This window comes from Pseudonaja textilis, chromosome 10, assembly GCF_049901715.1.
Source record: "Pseudonaja textilis isolate UNSWEBS1 chromosome 10, rPseTex1.2, whole genome shotgun sequence".
In the NCBI taxonomy this organism is placed as follows: Eukaryota; Metazoa; Chordata; class Lepidosauria; order Squamata; family Elapidae; genus Pseudonaja; species Pseudonaja textilis.
The window spans coordinates 21,062,063-21,081,045 of NC_141999.1; the positions used below are offsets into that span (position 1 = coordinate 21,062,063).

The window sequence follows — 18,983 nt, forward strand, 5'->3', positions numbered from 1 at the left end:
GACTTCACTCCGCAGATGACATCGGCTGATTAGCAGGAACAACTGTGGGTGTGCGCCATCGCCAGGGGTGGGATGGGGGGCAAGGGGTAGGGGTGGGTGGCTTAGGTCGATTCCAGAGGGGGGGGGCGCTGAGAGTCAGGAGTGCGGAAAGAGGAATGGGCAGAAAAGGGTTACAGGTGGAAAGGAAAGGTTTTGGTAAAAGACATTGAAGCCGAAAGGCAAGGTGTACTTTGAAATAAGGTGTGTGTGTGTGTGGTGGTGGTGGTGGTGGTGGGGAAAGTCACAAGTACTTGTGAATTCTTCTGCTGGTCCATGGTCAAACCCAGAACCACTTTTATTCACACAAGGGAGGCCCCTTCCTTCCTTCATTTCACAGGAGTACTTTGAAATATTGGCTGTAGGACAGTCAAAAAAGAAAAAGAGAGAAAAAAGACAGAGGAAGAAATATGTCTCCTTATCCTTTTCCAAGTCTGGTCTTGAAAAATTCCCCTGGCTTTTTAGCATTGAAATATTTATTTCTGAGAATAGCCCTGACTCTGAAAAAAGGCCCTTTGAACTCATACAGTTGGTTAACTGCAAATTCTACCCGTTTTTGTGATACTGGGCCGAATCTAATCCATCTCAGTTGTGTGACCCTATATTTAGTGACCAATCAGAGCTGGCAATGGCTACCTCTGGTGTGCAGCTTTGCACAGGCCATAGGTAACCCATAGATGGCGTACATATAGTCCTCAACGTACAGCCCCAATTGAGCCCAAAATTTTCATTGCCAAGCAAGAGCGTTTTGCTCCATTTTACGACTTTTCTTGCCACAGTTGTTAAGTGAATCATTGCAGTTGTTAAGTGAATCTGGCTTCCCCATGGACTTTGCTTGTCAGTAGGTTGCAAAAGGGCATCACATGACCCTCGGGACATTACAACGGTCTTAAATACATGCCAGTTGCCAAGCGCCCAGATTTTGATCACGTGATCTTGGGAAATGCTGCATCGGTCGTAAGTGTGAAAGATGGTCATTTTTTTCAATGCTGTTGTAATTCAAACGGTGAATGGTTGTAAGTCAAGGATTACCTGTTAGTTATAACTCTTGACTCTGGACAAATGTATCTTTTCTTTTATGTACACGGAGAGCAGTTGCACCAAAGACAAATTCCTTCTGTGTCCATGGCCAATAAAGTATTCTATTCTATCCTATCCTATCCTATCCTATCCTATCCTATCCTATCCTATCCTATCCTATCCTATCCTATCCTATCCTATCCTACTCTACTCTACTCTACTCTACTCTACTCTACTCTACTCTACTCTACTCTACTCTAGAAATGATATGAGTTCAAGGATTCTGTAATATTCATAAACAGAAGCAGGAGGCATTGGATATGACTGTTAAGAGAGCTGGACTCCCAAGCTTAAAAAGAAGAGGCAAAGCCATACCATGCTGGTTTGTCTCTTTCTCTCTTTCGCCGAGCAGACTAACTTCTAATAGGTGGCCCAAACAATAGACAGGGATGATGACCAATGCTGACTTTGGCCCTCTGGAGCAGAGGTAGTATTCAGCAGGTTCTGACCAGTTCTGGAGAATCAGTAGTGGAAATTTTGAGTAGTTCAGAGAACCAACAAATCCCACCTCTGACGGAAAGGTTTTGCAGTATCCTTCCCCTGCCACGCCCACCAAGCCACGCCCGCAGAACCGGTAGTAACATTTTTTGAATCCCACCACTGCTCTGGAGACCTTCTGTCATTCCCTTTTCCCATAAGGCCAGCGCGGCAGCTCTGCCCCAAAGCATAATAACCAGCTTCATCAGCCATCCGTTGACACATCATTGCTGTCCATCACTAGGGAGTTGAGAAGGAGCATGGACATACCAAAGGACTTTTGCTTAGGGTAATGATATCCAGAGTTCAAACTGGCCCTGACTCTTGGCCAGAAATTCTGACTTTGATAGGCATCTCTTTGAATCATACTACCTTTGGTTGTAGGTCTTTCCAGGGCCCATGGATGGAGAGATTGGGGGAGATTAAACTTCCCATCTCTACGTTTTCCTCTTACAGTCCAACTTCACCTTTGGCTTTACGTTTACAAATTAGACGGGCGGCTTCCGGATCGGTTGAGCTTGAGACAAAGAGGGCTTGAGATGGCCCTTCTTTTTCCGGTTCTGCTGTTGTCCTTGATCCGTCAGGCCCGGTGGCTTTGCTAGCATTTCAAGAGTCTGCCCAACTTGTTTGATTAGAGAGAGCTACGGGACAAAAGAATGTGTGCGATAATACCGCGGCAAGTCTGTCTCTGCCGCTTTCCTGAAAATGATTCTTTGCCTCAGATTATAAGATGTGTTACCGCTTCTGAACTTACACAAATATATCCGTATAACTATATCTATATTGGCAGGTTGTCAGGTAGTCCCTGGCTTTCAACAGTTCATTTAGTGACGATTTGACGTTACGGTGGCACTGAAACAAGAGACTTATGATTGTTTGTCACACAATTCTTGCAGCATCCCCATGGTCACGTGACCAAAATTCACTCGGCAACTGGCATGTACTTATGACGGTTGCAGCAACCTGGAGTCACGTGATCCCCTTTGGCAACCTTCTGACAAGCAAAGTCAACGGGGGAGCCAGTTTCACTTAACAACCGTGAACGTAACAACTGCGGCGATTCACTTAACAACTGTGGCAAGAAAGGGCGTAAAATGAGGCCAAACTTTCACTTAAGAAATATCTCCCACTTAGTAACTTTGGGCTCAATTGTGGTCATAAGTCGAGGACGACCTGTAATTGACACAGTGCATCATGCATAGATTTGGAGTGCCACTTTTTCAGTGGGCGTCAGTGTGTCGTCTCCAAGTGACTTTCTACCCACAACTGGCCCCAATTCCTAACCCAGAGTTTTCTTTTTCCAGGTTCTGGACTGGACTGGAGTGAATGTACTACAGCTGCTGCTTCTGCCCCAAAGGTCAGTGATTCTCTAAAATCTGTTTCTGGGGCCAGTGGGGAACCTCCTAAAGGGAAAAAAAAGAGAAAACACTTGTTTTTTTAAAAAAAAAACATTTTTATTACACTCCTCTTACAAATAGACATATGCAGAACTCTAAGACAGGTAATCCTTGACTTACAGCAGTTCATTTAGTGACTGGTCAAAGTTACAAAAGTTACAGAAGTGATTTATGACTGTTCTTCACATGACTGTTGCCTTGCAGCATGTCCAAAATTCAGATGCTTGGCAACTGACTCTTATTTATGACGGTTGCATTATCCCGGGCACACGCGATCCCCTTTTGCGAACGCCTGACAAGCAAAGTCAACGAGGAAGCCAGATTCACTTAACAACCATGTCACTGACTCAAACGCTGCAGCGATTCAGTTAACAGCTGTGGCAGGAAAGGTCGTAAAACGGGGCAAAGTTCACTTAACAAACGTCTCACTTTGCAACATAAATTTTTGGTTCAACTGTGGTCGTAGGTCTAGGACTGCCTGTAATGGTTTTCCCTGGGAAATTGCTGGATGGGAAGAAAGTAATTGGGGGCCGTGAAGCATTTATGGAGGGAAGCATTTCTCTCCAATTGATGCCCTTTCGATATCATCGGGCTACAACCGGATTTTTACCACAGGGTACGGTCAACGGTTATATCGCAACTTTCTCTCCGTGAGGCACATGAAAACTGATAAAAGTTTTGATTCCGCTGTGGCGGCTGCCCTTTCGACTTTTTTGACTTGTACCTGGCAGCTGCATACCTTTGGCTCCAAGCCTCATCCTTCTCCATCAGCCTGGCCATTATATTTGCTTGAGGGTGTTGATCACTGTAATCAAATCGATTTAGACAGCTTCGGGTTGGAGAAAAATGACCTAGGAGTTTATGGAATAGATAATCCTTTTCCAACCTTTTTTGACCCTTTCCCGCCAATTCATACTGTTCCCTGAATCAGATGCCATCCTCCCAGCTCCAAATAGATCAGGTAGTCCTCCACTTACAATCATTCTTATAGCGACTCTTTGAAACCACGATGACGCCGAAAAAAGCGATTCTTCACACTTACGATCCTTGCAGCATCCCCATGGTTACAAGATTAAAATTTGGCCGGCTTGTCAACCAATATGTATTTGCAATGGTTGCAGCATCCCTGAGTCATCGGGTGGCCATTTGCAGCCTCCTCAGCTGGTTTCCAACAAGCAAAGTCAATAGGGGAAGCTGGATTTGCTTAAAGACCATGATCCACTTAACAACTGCAGCGATTTGGCTAAGAGCCACGGCAAAAAAAAACAACAACCCAAAAGATTGTAAAATCAACTATGACTTACTTAACAACTACTTTAATTGAGCGACAGAAATTCTGGTCCCAACTGTTGTTGTAACTTGAGGATTACCTGGACATCCAAGAGAGTCTTTCATAAGATAAAGGGGAATTGGCAGGCAGTGAAGAACTTAGATATTCTTCAACAACTTTTTCCTTGAAAAATGGGCCTGCTCATGTGGGCTGGGGAATTCTGGGAGTTGAAGTCCACAAACCTTAAATTTGCCAAGGTTGAAAATGCTGCCCTAGAGGAATAAACTTTAACACAGCCATGAGGAAAAGCTTCAGTTCTGTCTGTCGTGTGTTCTCCTATCACAACTTTCAAGTTTTCTTATTATTCCCTCCTTGTCATCAGTAGCACTGGCTGATGCCTGTCTAGAAGTACTCTTAAGCCCGGTGTGTACACCACTGATCCTATATCATCTTTCATATGGAGGCTATAGGCCTTCGCATGCTGCAGATGCACAAAATAAAGGGATAATATTCAGCGGTGCCGAGACATTATAGAGCAGCGGTCTCCAAACTTGGCAACTTTAAGACCTGTGGACTTCATCTCCCACAATTCCCCAGATAACCATGCTGACTGGGGAATTCTGGGAGTTGAAGTCCACAAGGCTTAAAGTCGCCACGTTTGGAGTCTCCTGTATAGTAGAAGCCCTACTGGTTAAACTGCATAAAACCGAAGACTAAAGTTCAAAATGTATGAGCGAAATATTGTGTGAGGGAAATATTTTTAAAAAGCGCCAGCTGAAAAGCTAGGAGGCATTCTTAATGGAATAAAAATGCAACGATTTTGGATTGATACCCCCTGGAAAACGGGGGGGCTTTCAGAGTCCTTTTTCATGTCTGCTACAGCTTCTCTGCATACATTCTCCACTGGCAGCTCCAAATAGTAAGGATATCCCAGGGCTCCAAATCGGCCTTGTATAACCTGGCAGTGTCCTCCAATGAGTTGCCCCACTGTCCCTTAACATGCTTAACATTATCCAGAAAGCAACAGGTTGAGGAAGGTTGAACTCAGTCGGATCTCATGCGGAAATTTTCTTCTGACGACAGCTGCCATAGTGAGGAAGGCTGTTTAATCCTTTCTTCCTTCCCTAATCCATAACTGCTGTTAGCTATACAGGGGAAAATATACAGGCACAACCCAGATGAATGTTTTCTCCTTGGCAGCTAATAGCAGCTGCTATCTTGATATGTGATTTGCGGTCTGGAATCAGCATTATCAGGGCGGTTAGGTCTGCTGCCCAAGCCTTAGTTCTAGTAAATCTACCTGTGGCTCCTATTGGGCAAAAAAAAAAAAAAAAGGTGGGGGGGAGGAGGAAAAAGACACCTGAAAGATGTTGGGAGGAGTATTCCAGAGTACTGAGTTCATATCTGGTTGGATTGTAAGCAAGAACCATTGCTATGAGAGAGGGAGAGAAAGAGAGAGGAAAATAAAGCGGCCGAGAAAGAGGAAGAGAGAGGGAGAGAAAGAGGAAGAGAGAGGAGGAGAAGGGGAAAGAATGGGGGAGAGAAAGAGAAAAACAGAGAAAGAGAGGGAGAGAAAGAGAGAAAAATAAAGCGAGGGAGAAAGGGGAAGAGAGAATGGGAAAGAGGAAGAGAGAAGGGGAAAGAGAAAGGGGAAAGAAAGGGGAAGAGAAAGCGAGGGAGAGAAAAAGAGGGACAGAGTGGGAGAGAAAGAGGGGAAAGAGAGAAAGAGGGGAAAGAGAGAAAGGGCAAAGCCACTGTTACTCTTCACAGATTGATTGTGCACTCCTGAAATTCTCTTTTGTCCTTTCTTCAGAACCGTTGTACTATTTCCTAGCCAGAAACAGTGAACAAAAATCCACAAAGATAGTGTGGTGGATTAAGTTTTGGACTAGCAGTGAGAGTACCTAAGTTTTGGCTCACCCTGTTATGGAAACTCATTGCTTGACTGAGCTTTCTTCTTTCAGCCAATTCTTAGAATGGATGTGCAGAGAAAAGTTGGAGGAGACAGTGCTAGGGTCATCATCTTGAATTCCAGCGGGAAGTTTAACATTAGGAACTTAACCAATAAATGCCTGGAAGGAAGGTGGGAGTTTGGAGAAACATATGGTAGCTTTGACTGGCATGTTAGGGCCTGCTTCACCAAGAGACCACATGTAGTTAGTGGACATTGTAGGCACCCTCAGTGGAGGATGAAAGAAAGCTTGGGTGTTGGGTTTCCCCATACATAAATGCTTGAGGCTACTGTCTCTCTATGGATGCTTAAAGAATGGATGGGGTCTGCAAATCAGGTATTACTATAGTTAATCTTTTCAGATTAGTTTAAGAAGCTACAATGCTAAATAATGGGATTGAAAGATGCATGAAGGAGCTAGGAATTCCAGCTGTGTCCGGACAGTGGTTCCTTTAGTGTCCTTCTGAAGGAAGGCCGACGAATCTTAGAGCCTTTAAAAACTGAGCAGAGCTTGATGGGACTGTTTGTGGTACAGATGGCTGGGATTTTTGTTGTGTGTACACTTTGCTTGATGATCAGCGATTGTTAAAAAGTGCTATATAAATAACCCCATCACCTCATGGTCACCATCCAATTATTTTGCTCAGGTTTGTACTGTTGCTTGTAATTCAGACAGAAGAGCAAGGATGGAGAACAGAACTTCATCTGTCCAACCAAACCTTTACAATGCAGAGTTTCTTTGAAGCGGCAAGGAATATGGCCTTGGCCTCCTCTATTAGCCTCTCATTCAGAGTCAGAATAATTGGATAAAATATATTTATGCATCCGATTCCTATAGAGTATCTGTTTCCCCCCACCCTCCAATTCTGGGGCTCTTTCAAATAAACAGCACTCTCCTGTTCCACATTTTAAAATGCAGAATTGCCTTTATTGAGTATTTTGCATGCACGAAGCAACAGACTGTACAGTTTTCGGAAAGTGACATAGATGATTACCAAGTGGGGTTTCCCCGCACACCAGCCTTCTGCCCAGTTTTATTGGCCTCTTGAGGAAAAGGTGTGAAGATTTAGGATGATGTCTTTGCTAAAAGTAGAAAGGATTGTCCCCAAAGCCTGCTGACATCAATACCCAAGGCAGGAATAAAGTAACGCGAAACACAGAGACCCTTCCACCCACATGTTGAAGGCTTAGCCCAGATGTTTCTCTTCTGTATTACACAGACAATGCTTCCTTTGGCCATTCACTGTTGTCCTTTTGCAGCAGTCGTTTTTTTTTAAAAAAAAATATCTCCACTTTAGATAAGAAAAGTACACTGAGGATAGAAAGCTTTTTTAAATACCTTCCCACTTGCACCCTAAAAAGAACAAAAAAGGAAAGGGAAAAAATGATGATATTCCCCCTCTTGCATTCAGTGATGACACCCTAGTGAGTATTCTATATCAACAAAGGAAGTCCATCTTCCATTCTTCTCTCTTTGTTGCCTCTATGCCCTTTTAATTTTATTTTACTTTCTGAAAGAGAAGAGCCGTTCTGATTAAATTTACCCCTTTAAAGAAAGGATTACCTCTTCCTTTCAAGGCTCTGTTAAGGTTTTTCTCTGTAACTGCCGGGAAATTAGTAAACAGCCTAAAAAAAAAACCACAGAGAAAGCTTTAGAATTTTAGCAAGGCTCTAGAATTAAGAACCATAATAAGGATGGTTCCTGATTTTTTTTTAGCATCAGAGAGTCCACAAAATATGCTATTAGATAATTTTATGGAAGGAAAAAAAAATCAAATCCTCATTGATGTTGTAGTACAGTAATGAGTTACATAGCTCTTTAAACTTCCAAAGTTTTGGAGTGGAGTTAGGGTGCTATTAAGCATAGGTTAAGCTTGTATAGGAAGAGAGCTGAAACTGCGTCTTTTTCATTCTGATAGTTGTTTAAAGGGCAAAGAGATAACAGGTCAGCAATGGGAGGGATGTTGCATATTTGTAAAACTTTAATTCTCAGTGAGGGAGAAAAACAATTCTAAATAAAAGTCAGAATGTTATTGAGAACTGCAGAGGCCTTGGATTGGCAAAAACAAGAAGAATGCTTTCTCGTCCATTTTACAGGATGAGTTTTAATATTTCAGCTCATCTATACACATGTTATATGATCATTTTTGGGGGCTGGGGGCTGGTGCTCCTAGTTCTAATGTAAATGACTCAGATAAAGGTGGATGGGATGGCTTTAGTTTAGCAAGAAAGATCTATGGGTAATAGACTGGAAGGGACCTTGAAGGCCTTCTAGTCCAACCCCTGTTCGCTATACAATGTCAGATGAATGGTTGCCCAATCTTTTCTTAAAAACCTACAACTTCTGGAGGCAATTTGTTCCACTGATTAATTGTTCTCACTGTCAGGAAATTCCTCCTTAGTTCTAAGTTGCTTCTCTCCTTGATTGGTTTCCATTCATAGCTTCTTGTCCTGCCCTCTGGTGCTTTGGAGAATAGCTTGACTCCCTCTTCTTTGTGGCAGCCCCTGAGATATTAGAACAGTGCTATCATGTCACCCCCTTGTCCTTCTTTTCATTAAACTAGACATACCCATTTCCAGCAACTGTCCTTTATTTGTTTTAGCCTCCAGTCCCATAATCATCATTGTTGATAATAATTAGATCCTTTAAAAAAATTATTTCCCCATCAAAAAAACCTGTTGCTGCATCCATCTTTTAATTGGATGCTAGCATCTAGGAATTTAGTCTGCCCATACAATTCTGAGTAGCAGGAAACATTCTGTTGAGCCCAACACCCACATATGGATACTGCCTCTCCTTTCATCTTCTAAGAAACAGACAGGATGCTCCATGCAGTGTGTGTAGTTATTATCTGCATCTTTTAATTGTGTAGAAAATGGTTTTGCACTCGACTGTCTCTGAACCGCTGCTAGAAAGCGGGGTTAATTAGCACATACACACATGCGCACCTCTGTATGTTCTCTGGAGAAGAATGAAGGGCCAGAGAACAGCATGAATGGGTGCTTTCACTGAAAAGGGCTTTAGTAAACTGTTATCAATCAGACCCTAGTTTTGAAACAATTTTAAAACCAGTTTGAGATATAAGCAGCTTATGAGAAAAAAAATAGTTGAAAATCCCACTGGCTTTGAGCTCACCTAAAGAAACTCATTGAACGTTAATATATATATATATATATATATATATATATTAATATATATATATATATATATAAAATATATATATATATATATATCCCCTCTTTTTATCCATTATTCTCTGTGCCATCTTCCCTTCCAGCTCTGATTTTATCTTCTTCCATACTTGAATACTGCTCTAGAAAAAAAGTAGTATAAATTGAAAGAATACATAAAGGTTATAGTAAATACTTTGAGCAGCCATTATATTGGAAAGCAGTTATTTTGAACAGTTACTTTTACCTCTCTTTCCTTCTGGTCTCAAGGATTTGGGGCAGGTTGAATTGTTTTTATCATACAAATTCAATTTGTGCTTCCCTATTGTGCCTAGTACAGAATGGGTGGGGATTGAAAAAAGAAGGTATCCACCATATTTTTTTTTTTTTAAAGAACAGAGTATTTCTGTTTGGCTTGGGCTGAAAGGGGGAGGGGGGGGGAAGAAGACCTCTGGAGATCCGAGAGAAAAGCATTTTTTCCACAGGCCACCCTCGCTCGCCCGGGAAGAATCTTGTCAATCTAGGTTAGGAAGTGGGACCAACACGATTCTCAAGGTCCATTTAAATGACACATGTGGGCTGTGGCACTTTTACTGGTTGAAGTGGCCCTTGTGAGAACAGCACACTTCTTATTAGGTGACCCTGCTCTGTACAGTTTCTTTTTTCTTTTTTCGTAAGGTGGGTGGCAGATTTGTGATAACTCAGCTTCTCTTTCCAAGCATTGATTTATTATTAGCATGGACAGACCTTTCTCCCTGGAAGCAGGAATGGAACTGCAGCCTCTTTGCCCCCCGTTTTTTCTTCCTCCCTTCTTCTTCTTCTTCCTCCTCCTCCTCCTCCTCCTCCTCCTCCTCCGAGGAAACCAAACCTCCGTTCTGGCTTTTGTTATAATACAGGGGGAGCATCTCTTACAATGGGTGTAGGTGTGTCCTGACTGTTGTTTTTTGTGACCTAGGCATGGGGAGAGAGAAAGAGAGCGAAGGTACATATTAACCCCTCCAGAGACACCCACCATGTACTTTGAAGGCTAGCGGCAGTTAATTTTTGACCTCCGCAAGGTGGTCCTGAATCAAATAATTGCCCTCCTTCTTTCTGCTGTTTTCTCTCTTCCCTTTTTCACTCTGGTGGAAACCCTTCCCCCACCCCTCACCCTCTGCCCCATACATATTCATCTATTTGCCCCACCATCAATCTGATCCTTTTCTATATAGCACAATGTATATACACCCCTCTCTCCTACTCCCTGTCAGTAATATATTTCCATCACATTTTCTGTCCATCCACCACCAAGCCTGACTCTTCCTTTCATACACTGGGTCCAGCTTTCTTTCTGCCTTCCCTACAGGCACTCACTACATACATCCCTCTCACTACGTACATTCCTCCTACAACACCCCCCCTCTTTAGCCTCCTTGGTTTACTTTCCAGGATGGTGTGGGGGGGAGGAGGAGGGGGGGTGTCAAACGATGCACAAAAGGGGAGCTCACACGGGACGCAGAAATAGCCTTGGAGGTGGATTTCCTCCCCACCCCCCCCAGCCCCCCTCCCACGGTTCGAAATATGCTGCGGATCAGGAGTTTCGGAATTAAAAACAAGGTCCACTTTTGTCCAGGGGAATACACGGGAGAATTGAGGAAGGGGGGGATTTATTTATTTCTTTTTTAGACCTTTGAAGTGGGAGCAATTGCGAGCAGCGTTAGGTTTTGGGGGACGGGGCTGGCCCTGGGCGCTCCGCGTGTCGGTTTGTTTTAACGCCGAAAGGATCGGGGGAGTGAAAGGAGGAGAGCAGGGCAGGACAGAGAAGGGGGCGAAGCCTCGCTTTGGGCTTGCTTCCTCCTCCCGAATCGCGAAAAAGCCGGAAAGTGGCTCTTCGCTCTTCTTTCGAGGAGTCGGAATCTCCTGCCCGCAAGGCGAGGGCGGGTCGTCGGGGCCAAGAGCTGCGAGGCCGGATCGAGGAGACCCGAAGCCTCCGTCCTTGGTAGCCCCTTCGGGGAAGCGACTGCGGCCCCCACGGCTCCGGTTTGGAGCCGCTCCTGGCCTCCTTTGACCTCGGGGGGACGGGGGACTACACGAAGAAGGGAGGGGCGGCGGAGGGGCCCTCGTCCGCCCGGGGCGGCGGCGGCAGCAGCAGCAACGATCTCTTCCCCCGCGGGTCTTTTCCGGGGGTCGAGGCGGCGGTGGGCGACGAGGCCCCTGCCTGGGCGGGGAGGAAGCGGGCGGATGTAGAGTTGCTCTCCCTGGATCCGGAGGAGTTGCTCGGCCTCGCCTACCCGAGCGGGGCGATTCCGGGAGAGGCGAAAGGCGGCGTGAACTCTGCAACGAAAGTGGGGAGAAAACCAAAGGCCGGCTGGGTTGGAAGCCGGTGGCGGGGAAGAATTATTGCTTGCGAAAGAAAAAGAAGAGAAACACCCCCCACCCCCCCCCACGCCCGCCTAATTATGTATCCTAGGGGCTGCAAGGGTGGGGGGAGCGGGAAGGTCACCCCTTTATTATCGTGGTGCTTTGCAGTGATTATCCGTGTAAATCTCTCCCGTAATAATCAACCTGGAAGGAGCCGCGATTGGCGGAGGGGGGGGCGGGAGGGGGGGGCTGTTGGAAGTGACGCGTTAATTTAAGGAAGCCGGAGGAGAAACTCCGCGGCGATTAACGCGGCTTCTTTTTAGCGCCACCAAAGCGGAGTTTGACCCGCAAGAAGGTGTCAGGTGTGTGTGTGTGTGTGTATATGTATGCGCGCGCGCGCGCGGTGTTAATTTTTGAAGACGGAAGGCCAGGCAAAAAAAAAAAAAAGAAAAAGAAAGATTATTTGCTGGGAGAGAGGTGGGGGTTTCTGTAATTCTCCCTCTCCCCAATTCTTCTGCTTCCCCCTCCTCTCTTTCTGACACCCACAGTAAGCTTACACCTAAGGAGTAATTGCTTTTGTCTGGGTAAGGACTGTACTTGTGCAAAGAGTGAAGAAAGAAAGAAAGAAAGAAAGAAAGAAAGAAAGAAAGAAAGAAAGGGGGGAAATTGGAAGCGGAGGAGCCCGCGAGGGTGGCGGGGGGGCGGGTGGAACTGCGAGGGACGGCAAGTCGCTCGCTTGGATGTCATCTGTCAAAGCGGGGTGGTTGGAAGGAGAGAGGGAGGGGGCGGGCGAGGGGGAGAAGCGCGCGCGAGATAACGGGGAAGACAATAAAGTGGGAATCGCAGGCTGCGAGGGACGGGAGGGGGCCAGGCGAAGAGGGGAGAGGAGAAATTCGGACCAGGCTAAGGGCGGGGGGGGGGAAGAGCAGCGGTCTCCGAACGGGGGCACGACAAACACACATTCACAGGCGTGGTGGGGGGGCGATCGGTGTGTTTTACACGCGCGCACGCATGCATGCTGTCCACCTCCCCTTCCTTTCCCTTCTCCCCCTTTTTTTTTGTTGTTGTTGCAAAAGCCTTAAAATGATCCTGGTGGAGTGACCGAAAGCCCACACGGCCTTGCCAGGCAGACACGCACGCACACACACACACACACACACGTCTGGCTCCAGACCCAAGCACGCACGTGTGTAAGCGCCGAAAGCGGAGCGTTGCTGGAGGGGGAGAAGGGCGAACTGTGTCCCGTTCCCACCCCTTCTCCCACCCCCCACCCCCACCCCACCCCACCGCGCCGATTGTCACTCCCTTGTCCGGCGTGCGTCTCCCCCACCCCGCGCCCGGCTCCCTTGGCCGCTCGCCTGCCCCCCCCCTCCCCATCCTTCTCTCTCTCTCTCTCTCTCTCTCTCTCTGTCTATCTATCTATCTTTATATTTTTTTTCCTCCCTCCGTGGGGTTATGCGGAGTGTCACTCACAGGTCCTCGCAATGTTCATCCCACTACCGGTCCCCTTGGTCTTCCAAAGATCCGCCGGCCCGGAGCACGGATGGCGCCTCAAATCGCCGCTCGCCCTGCGCTCTGCAAACGGTAAGGAGGGAAGCGAGAGGAAGAAAGGCGGGCGAGAGAGGGGAAGGGGAGACCTCCCGCCCCCCCCACCCCCCAAAGAGGTCGCGGGACCCCCGGCCCGGCCCAAAAAGCCCAGCCAGGGCGGTGAAAAGGCGCCCCCAAACACTTCCCGCCCGGCCGCCGAAGAGAAGGCGAGAGAGGAAAGGAGGGGAAAGCGGAAAGTGGCGAGGGGCGAGCGGGTTTTTATTCAGGCGGTATTGATCCGGAGTGTCACTGCTCCGTATCGAACCTCCGGCGCCGGCATCCTGCGGTCGATAGACGGAGGGGGTGGGGGGCAGAGGGGGTGGATGGTAGCGGCGGCGGCGGCGGCGGCGGCAGCAGCAGCAGCAACAGCGGGAAGAGCCAGCCGCTGGCCGAAGGCGCCGGTAGCGCGGCCGCCGCTCGGAAGAGGACCCGGCAAAGGCGGGGATGGGGAGGGAAAGCCCCTCTCTGGCTGGCGGGGAGAGAGAAGGCGGGCAGGCCCGGAAGAACCGGCTGGGTTCTGGTTCCCCCACCCCGCCCGCCCGCCCTAGCCGTCGCGATCCCCAGCAGCAGCCTCAGAAGTGCAATCGCGCTGGTTTCCCATCCCCTTCAAAGAACTTCCCGCATCTCTTCCAATGGTTTCTGCGAGGTTCCGGAGGTTGGAAACAAACTGATTTGACTGATCAGTTTTGACTGATCGGCGGATCGGGAGTGAGGGAGGGGGGGGTTGGACATTGGGAGGTGGGGGAGAATTTTCCGGGACCAGGGGGAATGGGGAGGGGCAGCGGTGAGGAGGCATTTGTGAGATCCTAGCAGGAATCCCAAGGGTTTCCCCCCCACACCCTTAATTCTCATTTGTCTCAGCACACCGAAATTCTGCCTCCCCTCCCCCCCCCAATACCTGGTTGCAGGTACAACCTCCATCATGCAGTTACTCTGATTCACTCCTTCCTGTTTTAAGTTGTCAGTGGTGCCCCACCTCCCCACCAGTACCACCCGATTTAATCGCATACATTTAGTTTACCTGCTCCTGTTTTAAAACTGAGCAAGTTTTAAACATTTAATGATCCTCACAGAGCCCTCCTTTAGTTACTTAAATTCTAGACTTGTGAACCTCCATTCTTGGTCTCCATGGAGTTGCCTAGGTGGAGGCAATAAATATGCCCACTGGCTTCTGCTGTAAAGAGGGGGTGGGGGGAAAAAACCCCTTGTTTTCCCCCCTCCTTAATTTGCAGTTTCTGGGCTTCTGGCTCTCCCCAGTTTTCAAGCATTCAGCCCCCAATCCAGGGGTTTAATCTCCACACTTGATAGGAAGTTGCTCTGCTTCCTTTTGTTCAGCTGCTTCAAAACACCCTGCCCAACCCTGCCTCCTCCTCCTCTTCCTCACCTCATAGAGATCTAGGTGATCATTAAACAGATTTTTGTGTTCCTGTACCTCCCCAATACTCAACCATGGGCAGGGAAGTCAAAAGATAAGCAGAGTGGGTCGGTGAGGCCAACCCTGCTGGGAAAGATGGTTGTTGGGAGACTAGCGGTTAGAGCAAAAAAGCAACGGGGTGATTTATTGGGGAACTGGAGTCCCTTGAATCTATGAAAGACATTTTTAAGTGCCCTTGGGGAAGATGTATCTTCTTTCTCTTAAGATTATGAGGTGGATGGGGCTGGATGGGGCCTGATGGATGCCGTATGCCAGAATTGGCATTCACCACGGCCTCTCCGCTTCTTCTTCTTTGCTCTTTTCATCTCCTGCTTCCCAAAGTTAAGAGGAGAACCAGGCGTTTGGATAACGGATGCTTCTACTATTACCCAGCTGATCCTGGGAGAGTCATCTTTCCTCATAGATTGGACAGATGAGATTTAGGAGTTGCTGGGAATGGGGAAGGGTCAGAAATATGGGCAGTGGGACATCTGTGGGCGAGCGGGGACAGAACCCTAAGAAGGTGCAAAAGGCAGCCTGAGATGTGATCTGGGCGAATAAAAACCAAGAGGCAGATTGCAGAATCTCCTCTTGACACATTCCTCCTCCTCCTCCTCCTTCTCCTCCTCCTCCTTGGCTGGCGGGGTGGGGGGGGGGGGGGGGTTCAGAGAAGTGGCTGCAGAGCTGGCCCTCTGTGTGCACCCCTCCCCCAGCTCTGCTGCAGCCAGCTTGGTGTGGAAATTGTATTGGTGTCAAGCCCAGTCCTTGCTAATGAACCTGGAGGTCTGGGAAGTGAAGCTTGTTCAGAAGCAGAAATCGATTTTCCAGCCTGTAGTAACTGCCCCCCTCCACCCCCACATCCTCTCTCTCTCTCTCTCTCTCTCTTTCTCTGGGTAGAGTAGTAAATGTGTGTGTGTGTGTGTGCGCGCACACACACATGTATGAAGGTCTGTGTCCTTGGTGCTTTCTTAGGTGGGGCTGGAAATGGGGTAATTCCAAACCCCAAGGAAGCACTGAAGTTGTTGCAATGAGGTGTAGGAAACTTGGGTGTTCTTTACACAGGAACAAGGGGGTGGTGGTGAGGAGAGGCATAAGATGACTGTGACTTTGGGTACCACGTTTGTAGAATCTTTTTATTTGGGGGATCAATGTCCACCTTACACACACAAGGGAAAAGGGAAAAACCCAATCGAGAGAGCAGTTGAGATTCTCAAAATGTGAGGAGGACCAGGTAGTTTCTTGGTTTTGGTAACGTATTTGGGGAATTTGGTGTGAAACTCAGGTCCAGATGGCCAGCCAGATATGCTGACACTGAGGATCTGTCACTCTGTTCTCTCTTGTGTTGCTGTGTTGTGGGTGTGTGCATATGTGTGCACTCACTGTTGTGTATATATATTTACAGGGATCTTTGTCACTGGTCCCTCATAAGATTGTGTCTCCTTAAATGTTGCATAGTTGCTTTATGCTGTGATTCATACGTGTTTTTCTTAGTCCTTTTAAAAGTGTTATTAAAAGATTTGTTTTTCTTTCCCATTATCTTTATTTTCAGTGAAAACCCCTGGTATGTTTTTGAAGAAATAACAGTTGATAGGTTAAAACATCCACACACTAAAATGTCCTTTTTGATGCTGTATTTTAAAACTTTCAGTGTTCATAATTGGATAATGCTTTTATTGCCTGATTTACTAATAGGATAAGGTAGAAAGCTTTTAAGTTAGACAAATGTGCACTTCAAATCGTTTTTAGTATCTGTCTTTGTACATTAAATGGCCAAAATATGAGAGCGAAGAATGGAGGTATTGCAATGGAAAACAAAACAATCCTTACGTCCGTTGCAAAAGGATAAAAATTTAAAAGGCCACCATCCATCAGACTAAAACCATGCCTCCAAAATGCTTCCTAAATGCACAGTTTTAGATTTGAGAAACCATGCCTATTGGCAGCTGTTGAGATTTAAATTTGAATTTCATCTCTACATTTTTCATTTGACTAAACTTTGATTTGGGTTCCACAGCTTTGCATCGGAAATCTTGTTTAGTTTGCTTTGAGAACTGATTAAAATCAAAACATGCCTCTATCGGGGGAAAAAATTCTGAACATAAGTTATATTTTGAATTCCTTTCTTCTCAGTTGACACTAGCAAGTAATATATTTGCTAATAACACACTGGGTCTTCTATGAGCATGAAACCTTTGTGAATTTGAAGGACAAATTTCCAAACACAGAGAGAAATTGGTTGAACATGCGTTGCTTGGGATTTTGCTATGCTATTTTGTAATGAAATATAAACTTTATATTCTACACAAGGCTTTGTGAGAGGCTCCTGCTACTTAGAAGCTATAAAGTACACCAAAGCCAGCTGAACAGTTCAAAGACATGGTGTTAACATTTGCTTCACACCACCATTTCCACGGTATGACTGCCACATGATCAAACAGTGGATGCTTTATACTTCCTGAATTCACATATGAATGCTCGGGGAACAGTTGTGGTGCTGAGTTTATACAACACACTAAGTCCTAGATCTGGGTGAGGGGAACACAGCCGCCATGTCTGGAGCTCAAAGAAATGAACCATATTATAGTTTAATGATGGTCTATTTTTTTTTATAGTAACTTCTCCCAAAACCTTTCCTTTTCTTCCTAACATTTCTCCACAAGTGCACGATTTGCTTTTTCCCCCCACTCAACCAAGTGTTGATCCATTTGGTTGCCAAAGGAATTGACTGACAGGCTTTGTCTCCAGAGCCTGGGGTCGTGGGCCTAGAGAGAGAGAGAGAGAGGGAGAGATAGAGAGAGAGAGAAGAGAAGGGGGGGGGAGTGGGACTGGCCCAGAGTCACCCAGGTGGGTTTCATACCTAAGGTGGAACTAGAATTCACCCTTTCCTACTTGCCTTTAACACTAGACCAAACTGGGTGAATTCTTGTGACAAGAATTGACCGACCAGTCTACGGCCCAAAGTTGACCTTGGGTACTTTTCCCCAAACTATACAACCCCAGTTAACTTAACCAGAAGCATTGTGTGAATTAGCCCAGAAGTGTCTTGAACCATGAGAAGGATTCACTGAGTTATAATTTCATACCCTGATTCACAGCACTAAAAAGCCATGATCTCTTCCTCATGCATATTTTTACCTGTAACTTGGTCAAGAAAGCTGATTCAAAAAATGATGATAGTTCTCTGCTGTCTCAGATCCACAAGCTTGTTAGCACAGAAACATTCTATACGTGTGTGCATGTACACCTTGCAAGGGCCAGTTACTCTTGGTGCAATCTTTGGTATGTTACGTAGGGATGGATATCCAAGCAATGGAGTTAAAAAAAAAGAAAAGGATTTGGTCAATATATGGAGGACACAAGCTAGTTTGGTCAGAGGACGTAGCTATATAAGCTGGGTTTTATGGGGGAAAAAAGGAGGATGGCTACATTTAATAACCGTTAACTGTATTGCTTAGCCTTGGGCTTGCTTCTGAGGATGAAGAATCAGAGAGGATCACTTCTAAGAGTTCTCTAACTTTGCTCCAGAAGTGAAATATTCCTTGAATTGTCCAGTGGGCCCCAGTGTAAAATGGTGGCGATCCTTTATACAGACCAAGGAACAGACCTGGGTGAAAATCGAGGGATCTCTTCCCTTCTGCTGGCGCAGCTGGGGACCGACATATTCGTCCCTTCCAACCTTCTTGAGTGAGGAGACCGCCAGGGGCTTTCTTACGGCCACTGCACACACGGACGTGCTCCTGTTGGGTCACGGCCTGGTTGATCCCAGGCAACATGGACTCCCAAGAGGCCGGGCAGGGAGTTTGGGCGACCGTGAGCCGTGTAGGGGTATTTTCCATAAAGTGGCTGCCGAGAGGCCAGCTCTCCTTTGCAAAGCTCCCTTCCTCTTTCCCCCCCTCCCCTGCCGCCTCCTGCCGCCTCCTCCTCCTCCCACCCACCCCCTTCTCCTTCCCTTGCCTCTGCTTTTTCCCTTAAATAATAATCATAAAAAGGTCAGCGGCAGGAGAGCTGCACACCCTGATTGGCCAAGCTCTGGGCCCTTTGTTCCAGCCGAGCCTCCGGGCACAGCCACGCGCCAGGGTCAGCAGGATTGGGGGAAGGAAAGGGGAGGAGGACAGTCTTCCCAAGGGACTGGCCTTGGTGATGGTGCAGAGAGGGGGTCAGTGCTGAAACTGGTGTGTGTGTGTGTGTGAGAGAGAGAGAGAGAGAGAAGCAGGGGAATGAGAGCAGGGTACAGAGAATCTTATTTTACCGAGGCAGCTT

The 18,983-nt window shown here is 46.8% G+C and overlaps 1 protein-coding gene and 1 long non-coding RNA gene across 4 annotated transcripts in view; one reads left to right on the top strand and one right to left on the bottom strand.

Moving 5' to 3' along the window:
- POU2F2 (POU class 2 homeobox 2) overlaps nucleotides 1-18,983 on the top strand; it is a 106,696-nt gene that overhangs the window by 26,298 nt on the left and 61,415 nt on the right. For 2 of the 3 annotated variants that reach the window (XM_087940104.1, XM_087940107.1), the window contains exon 1: nucleotides 13,195-13,306. In XM_087940104.1, the coding sequence (XP_087796230.1) occupies nucleotides 13,207-13,306 (100 nt within the window). In that variant the 5' untranslated portion in view covers nucleotides 13,195-13,206. Of the gene's footprint in view, nucleotides 1-2,897; nucleotides 2,951-13,194; nucleotides 13,307-18,983 lie in introns of those variants that run through there. The other variant, XM_087940105.1, reaches the window with a different exon arrangement.
- LOC148124970 (uncharacterized) lies at nucleotides 7,493-9,365 on the bottom strand. Its single transcript, XR_015744728.1, has 2 exons — nucleotides 7,776-9,365; nucleotides 7,493-7,565 (listed from the first exon to the last, which is right to left on the bottom strand). It is a non-coding gene; the product is annotated as an uncharacterized LOC148124970 (long non-coding RNA).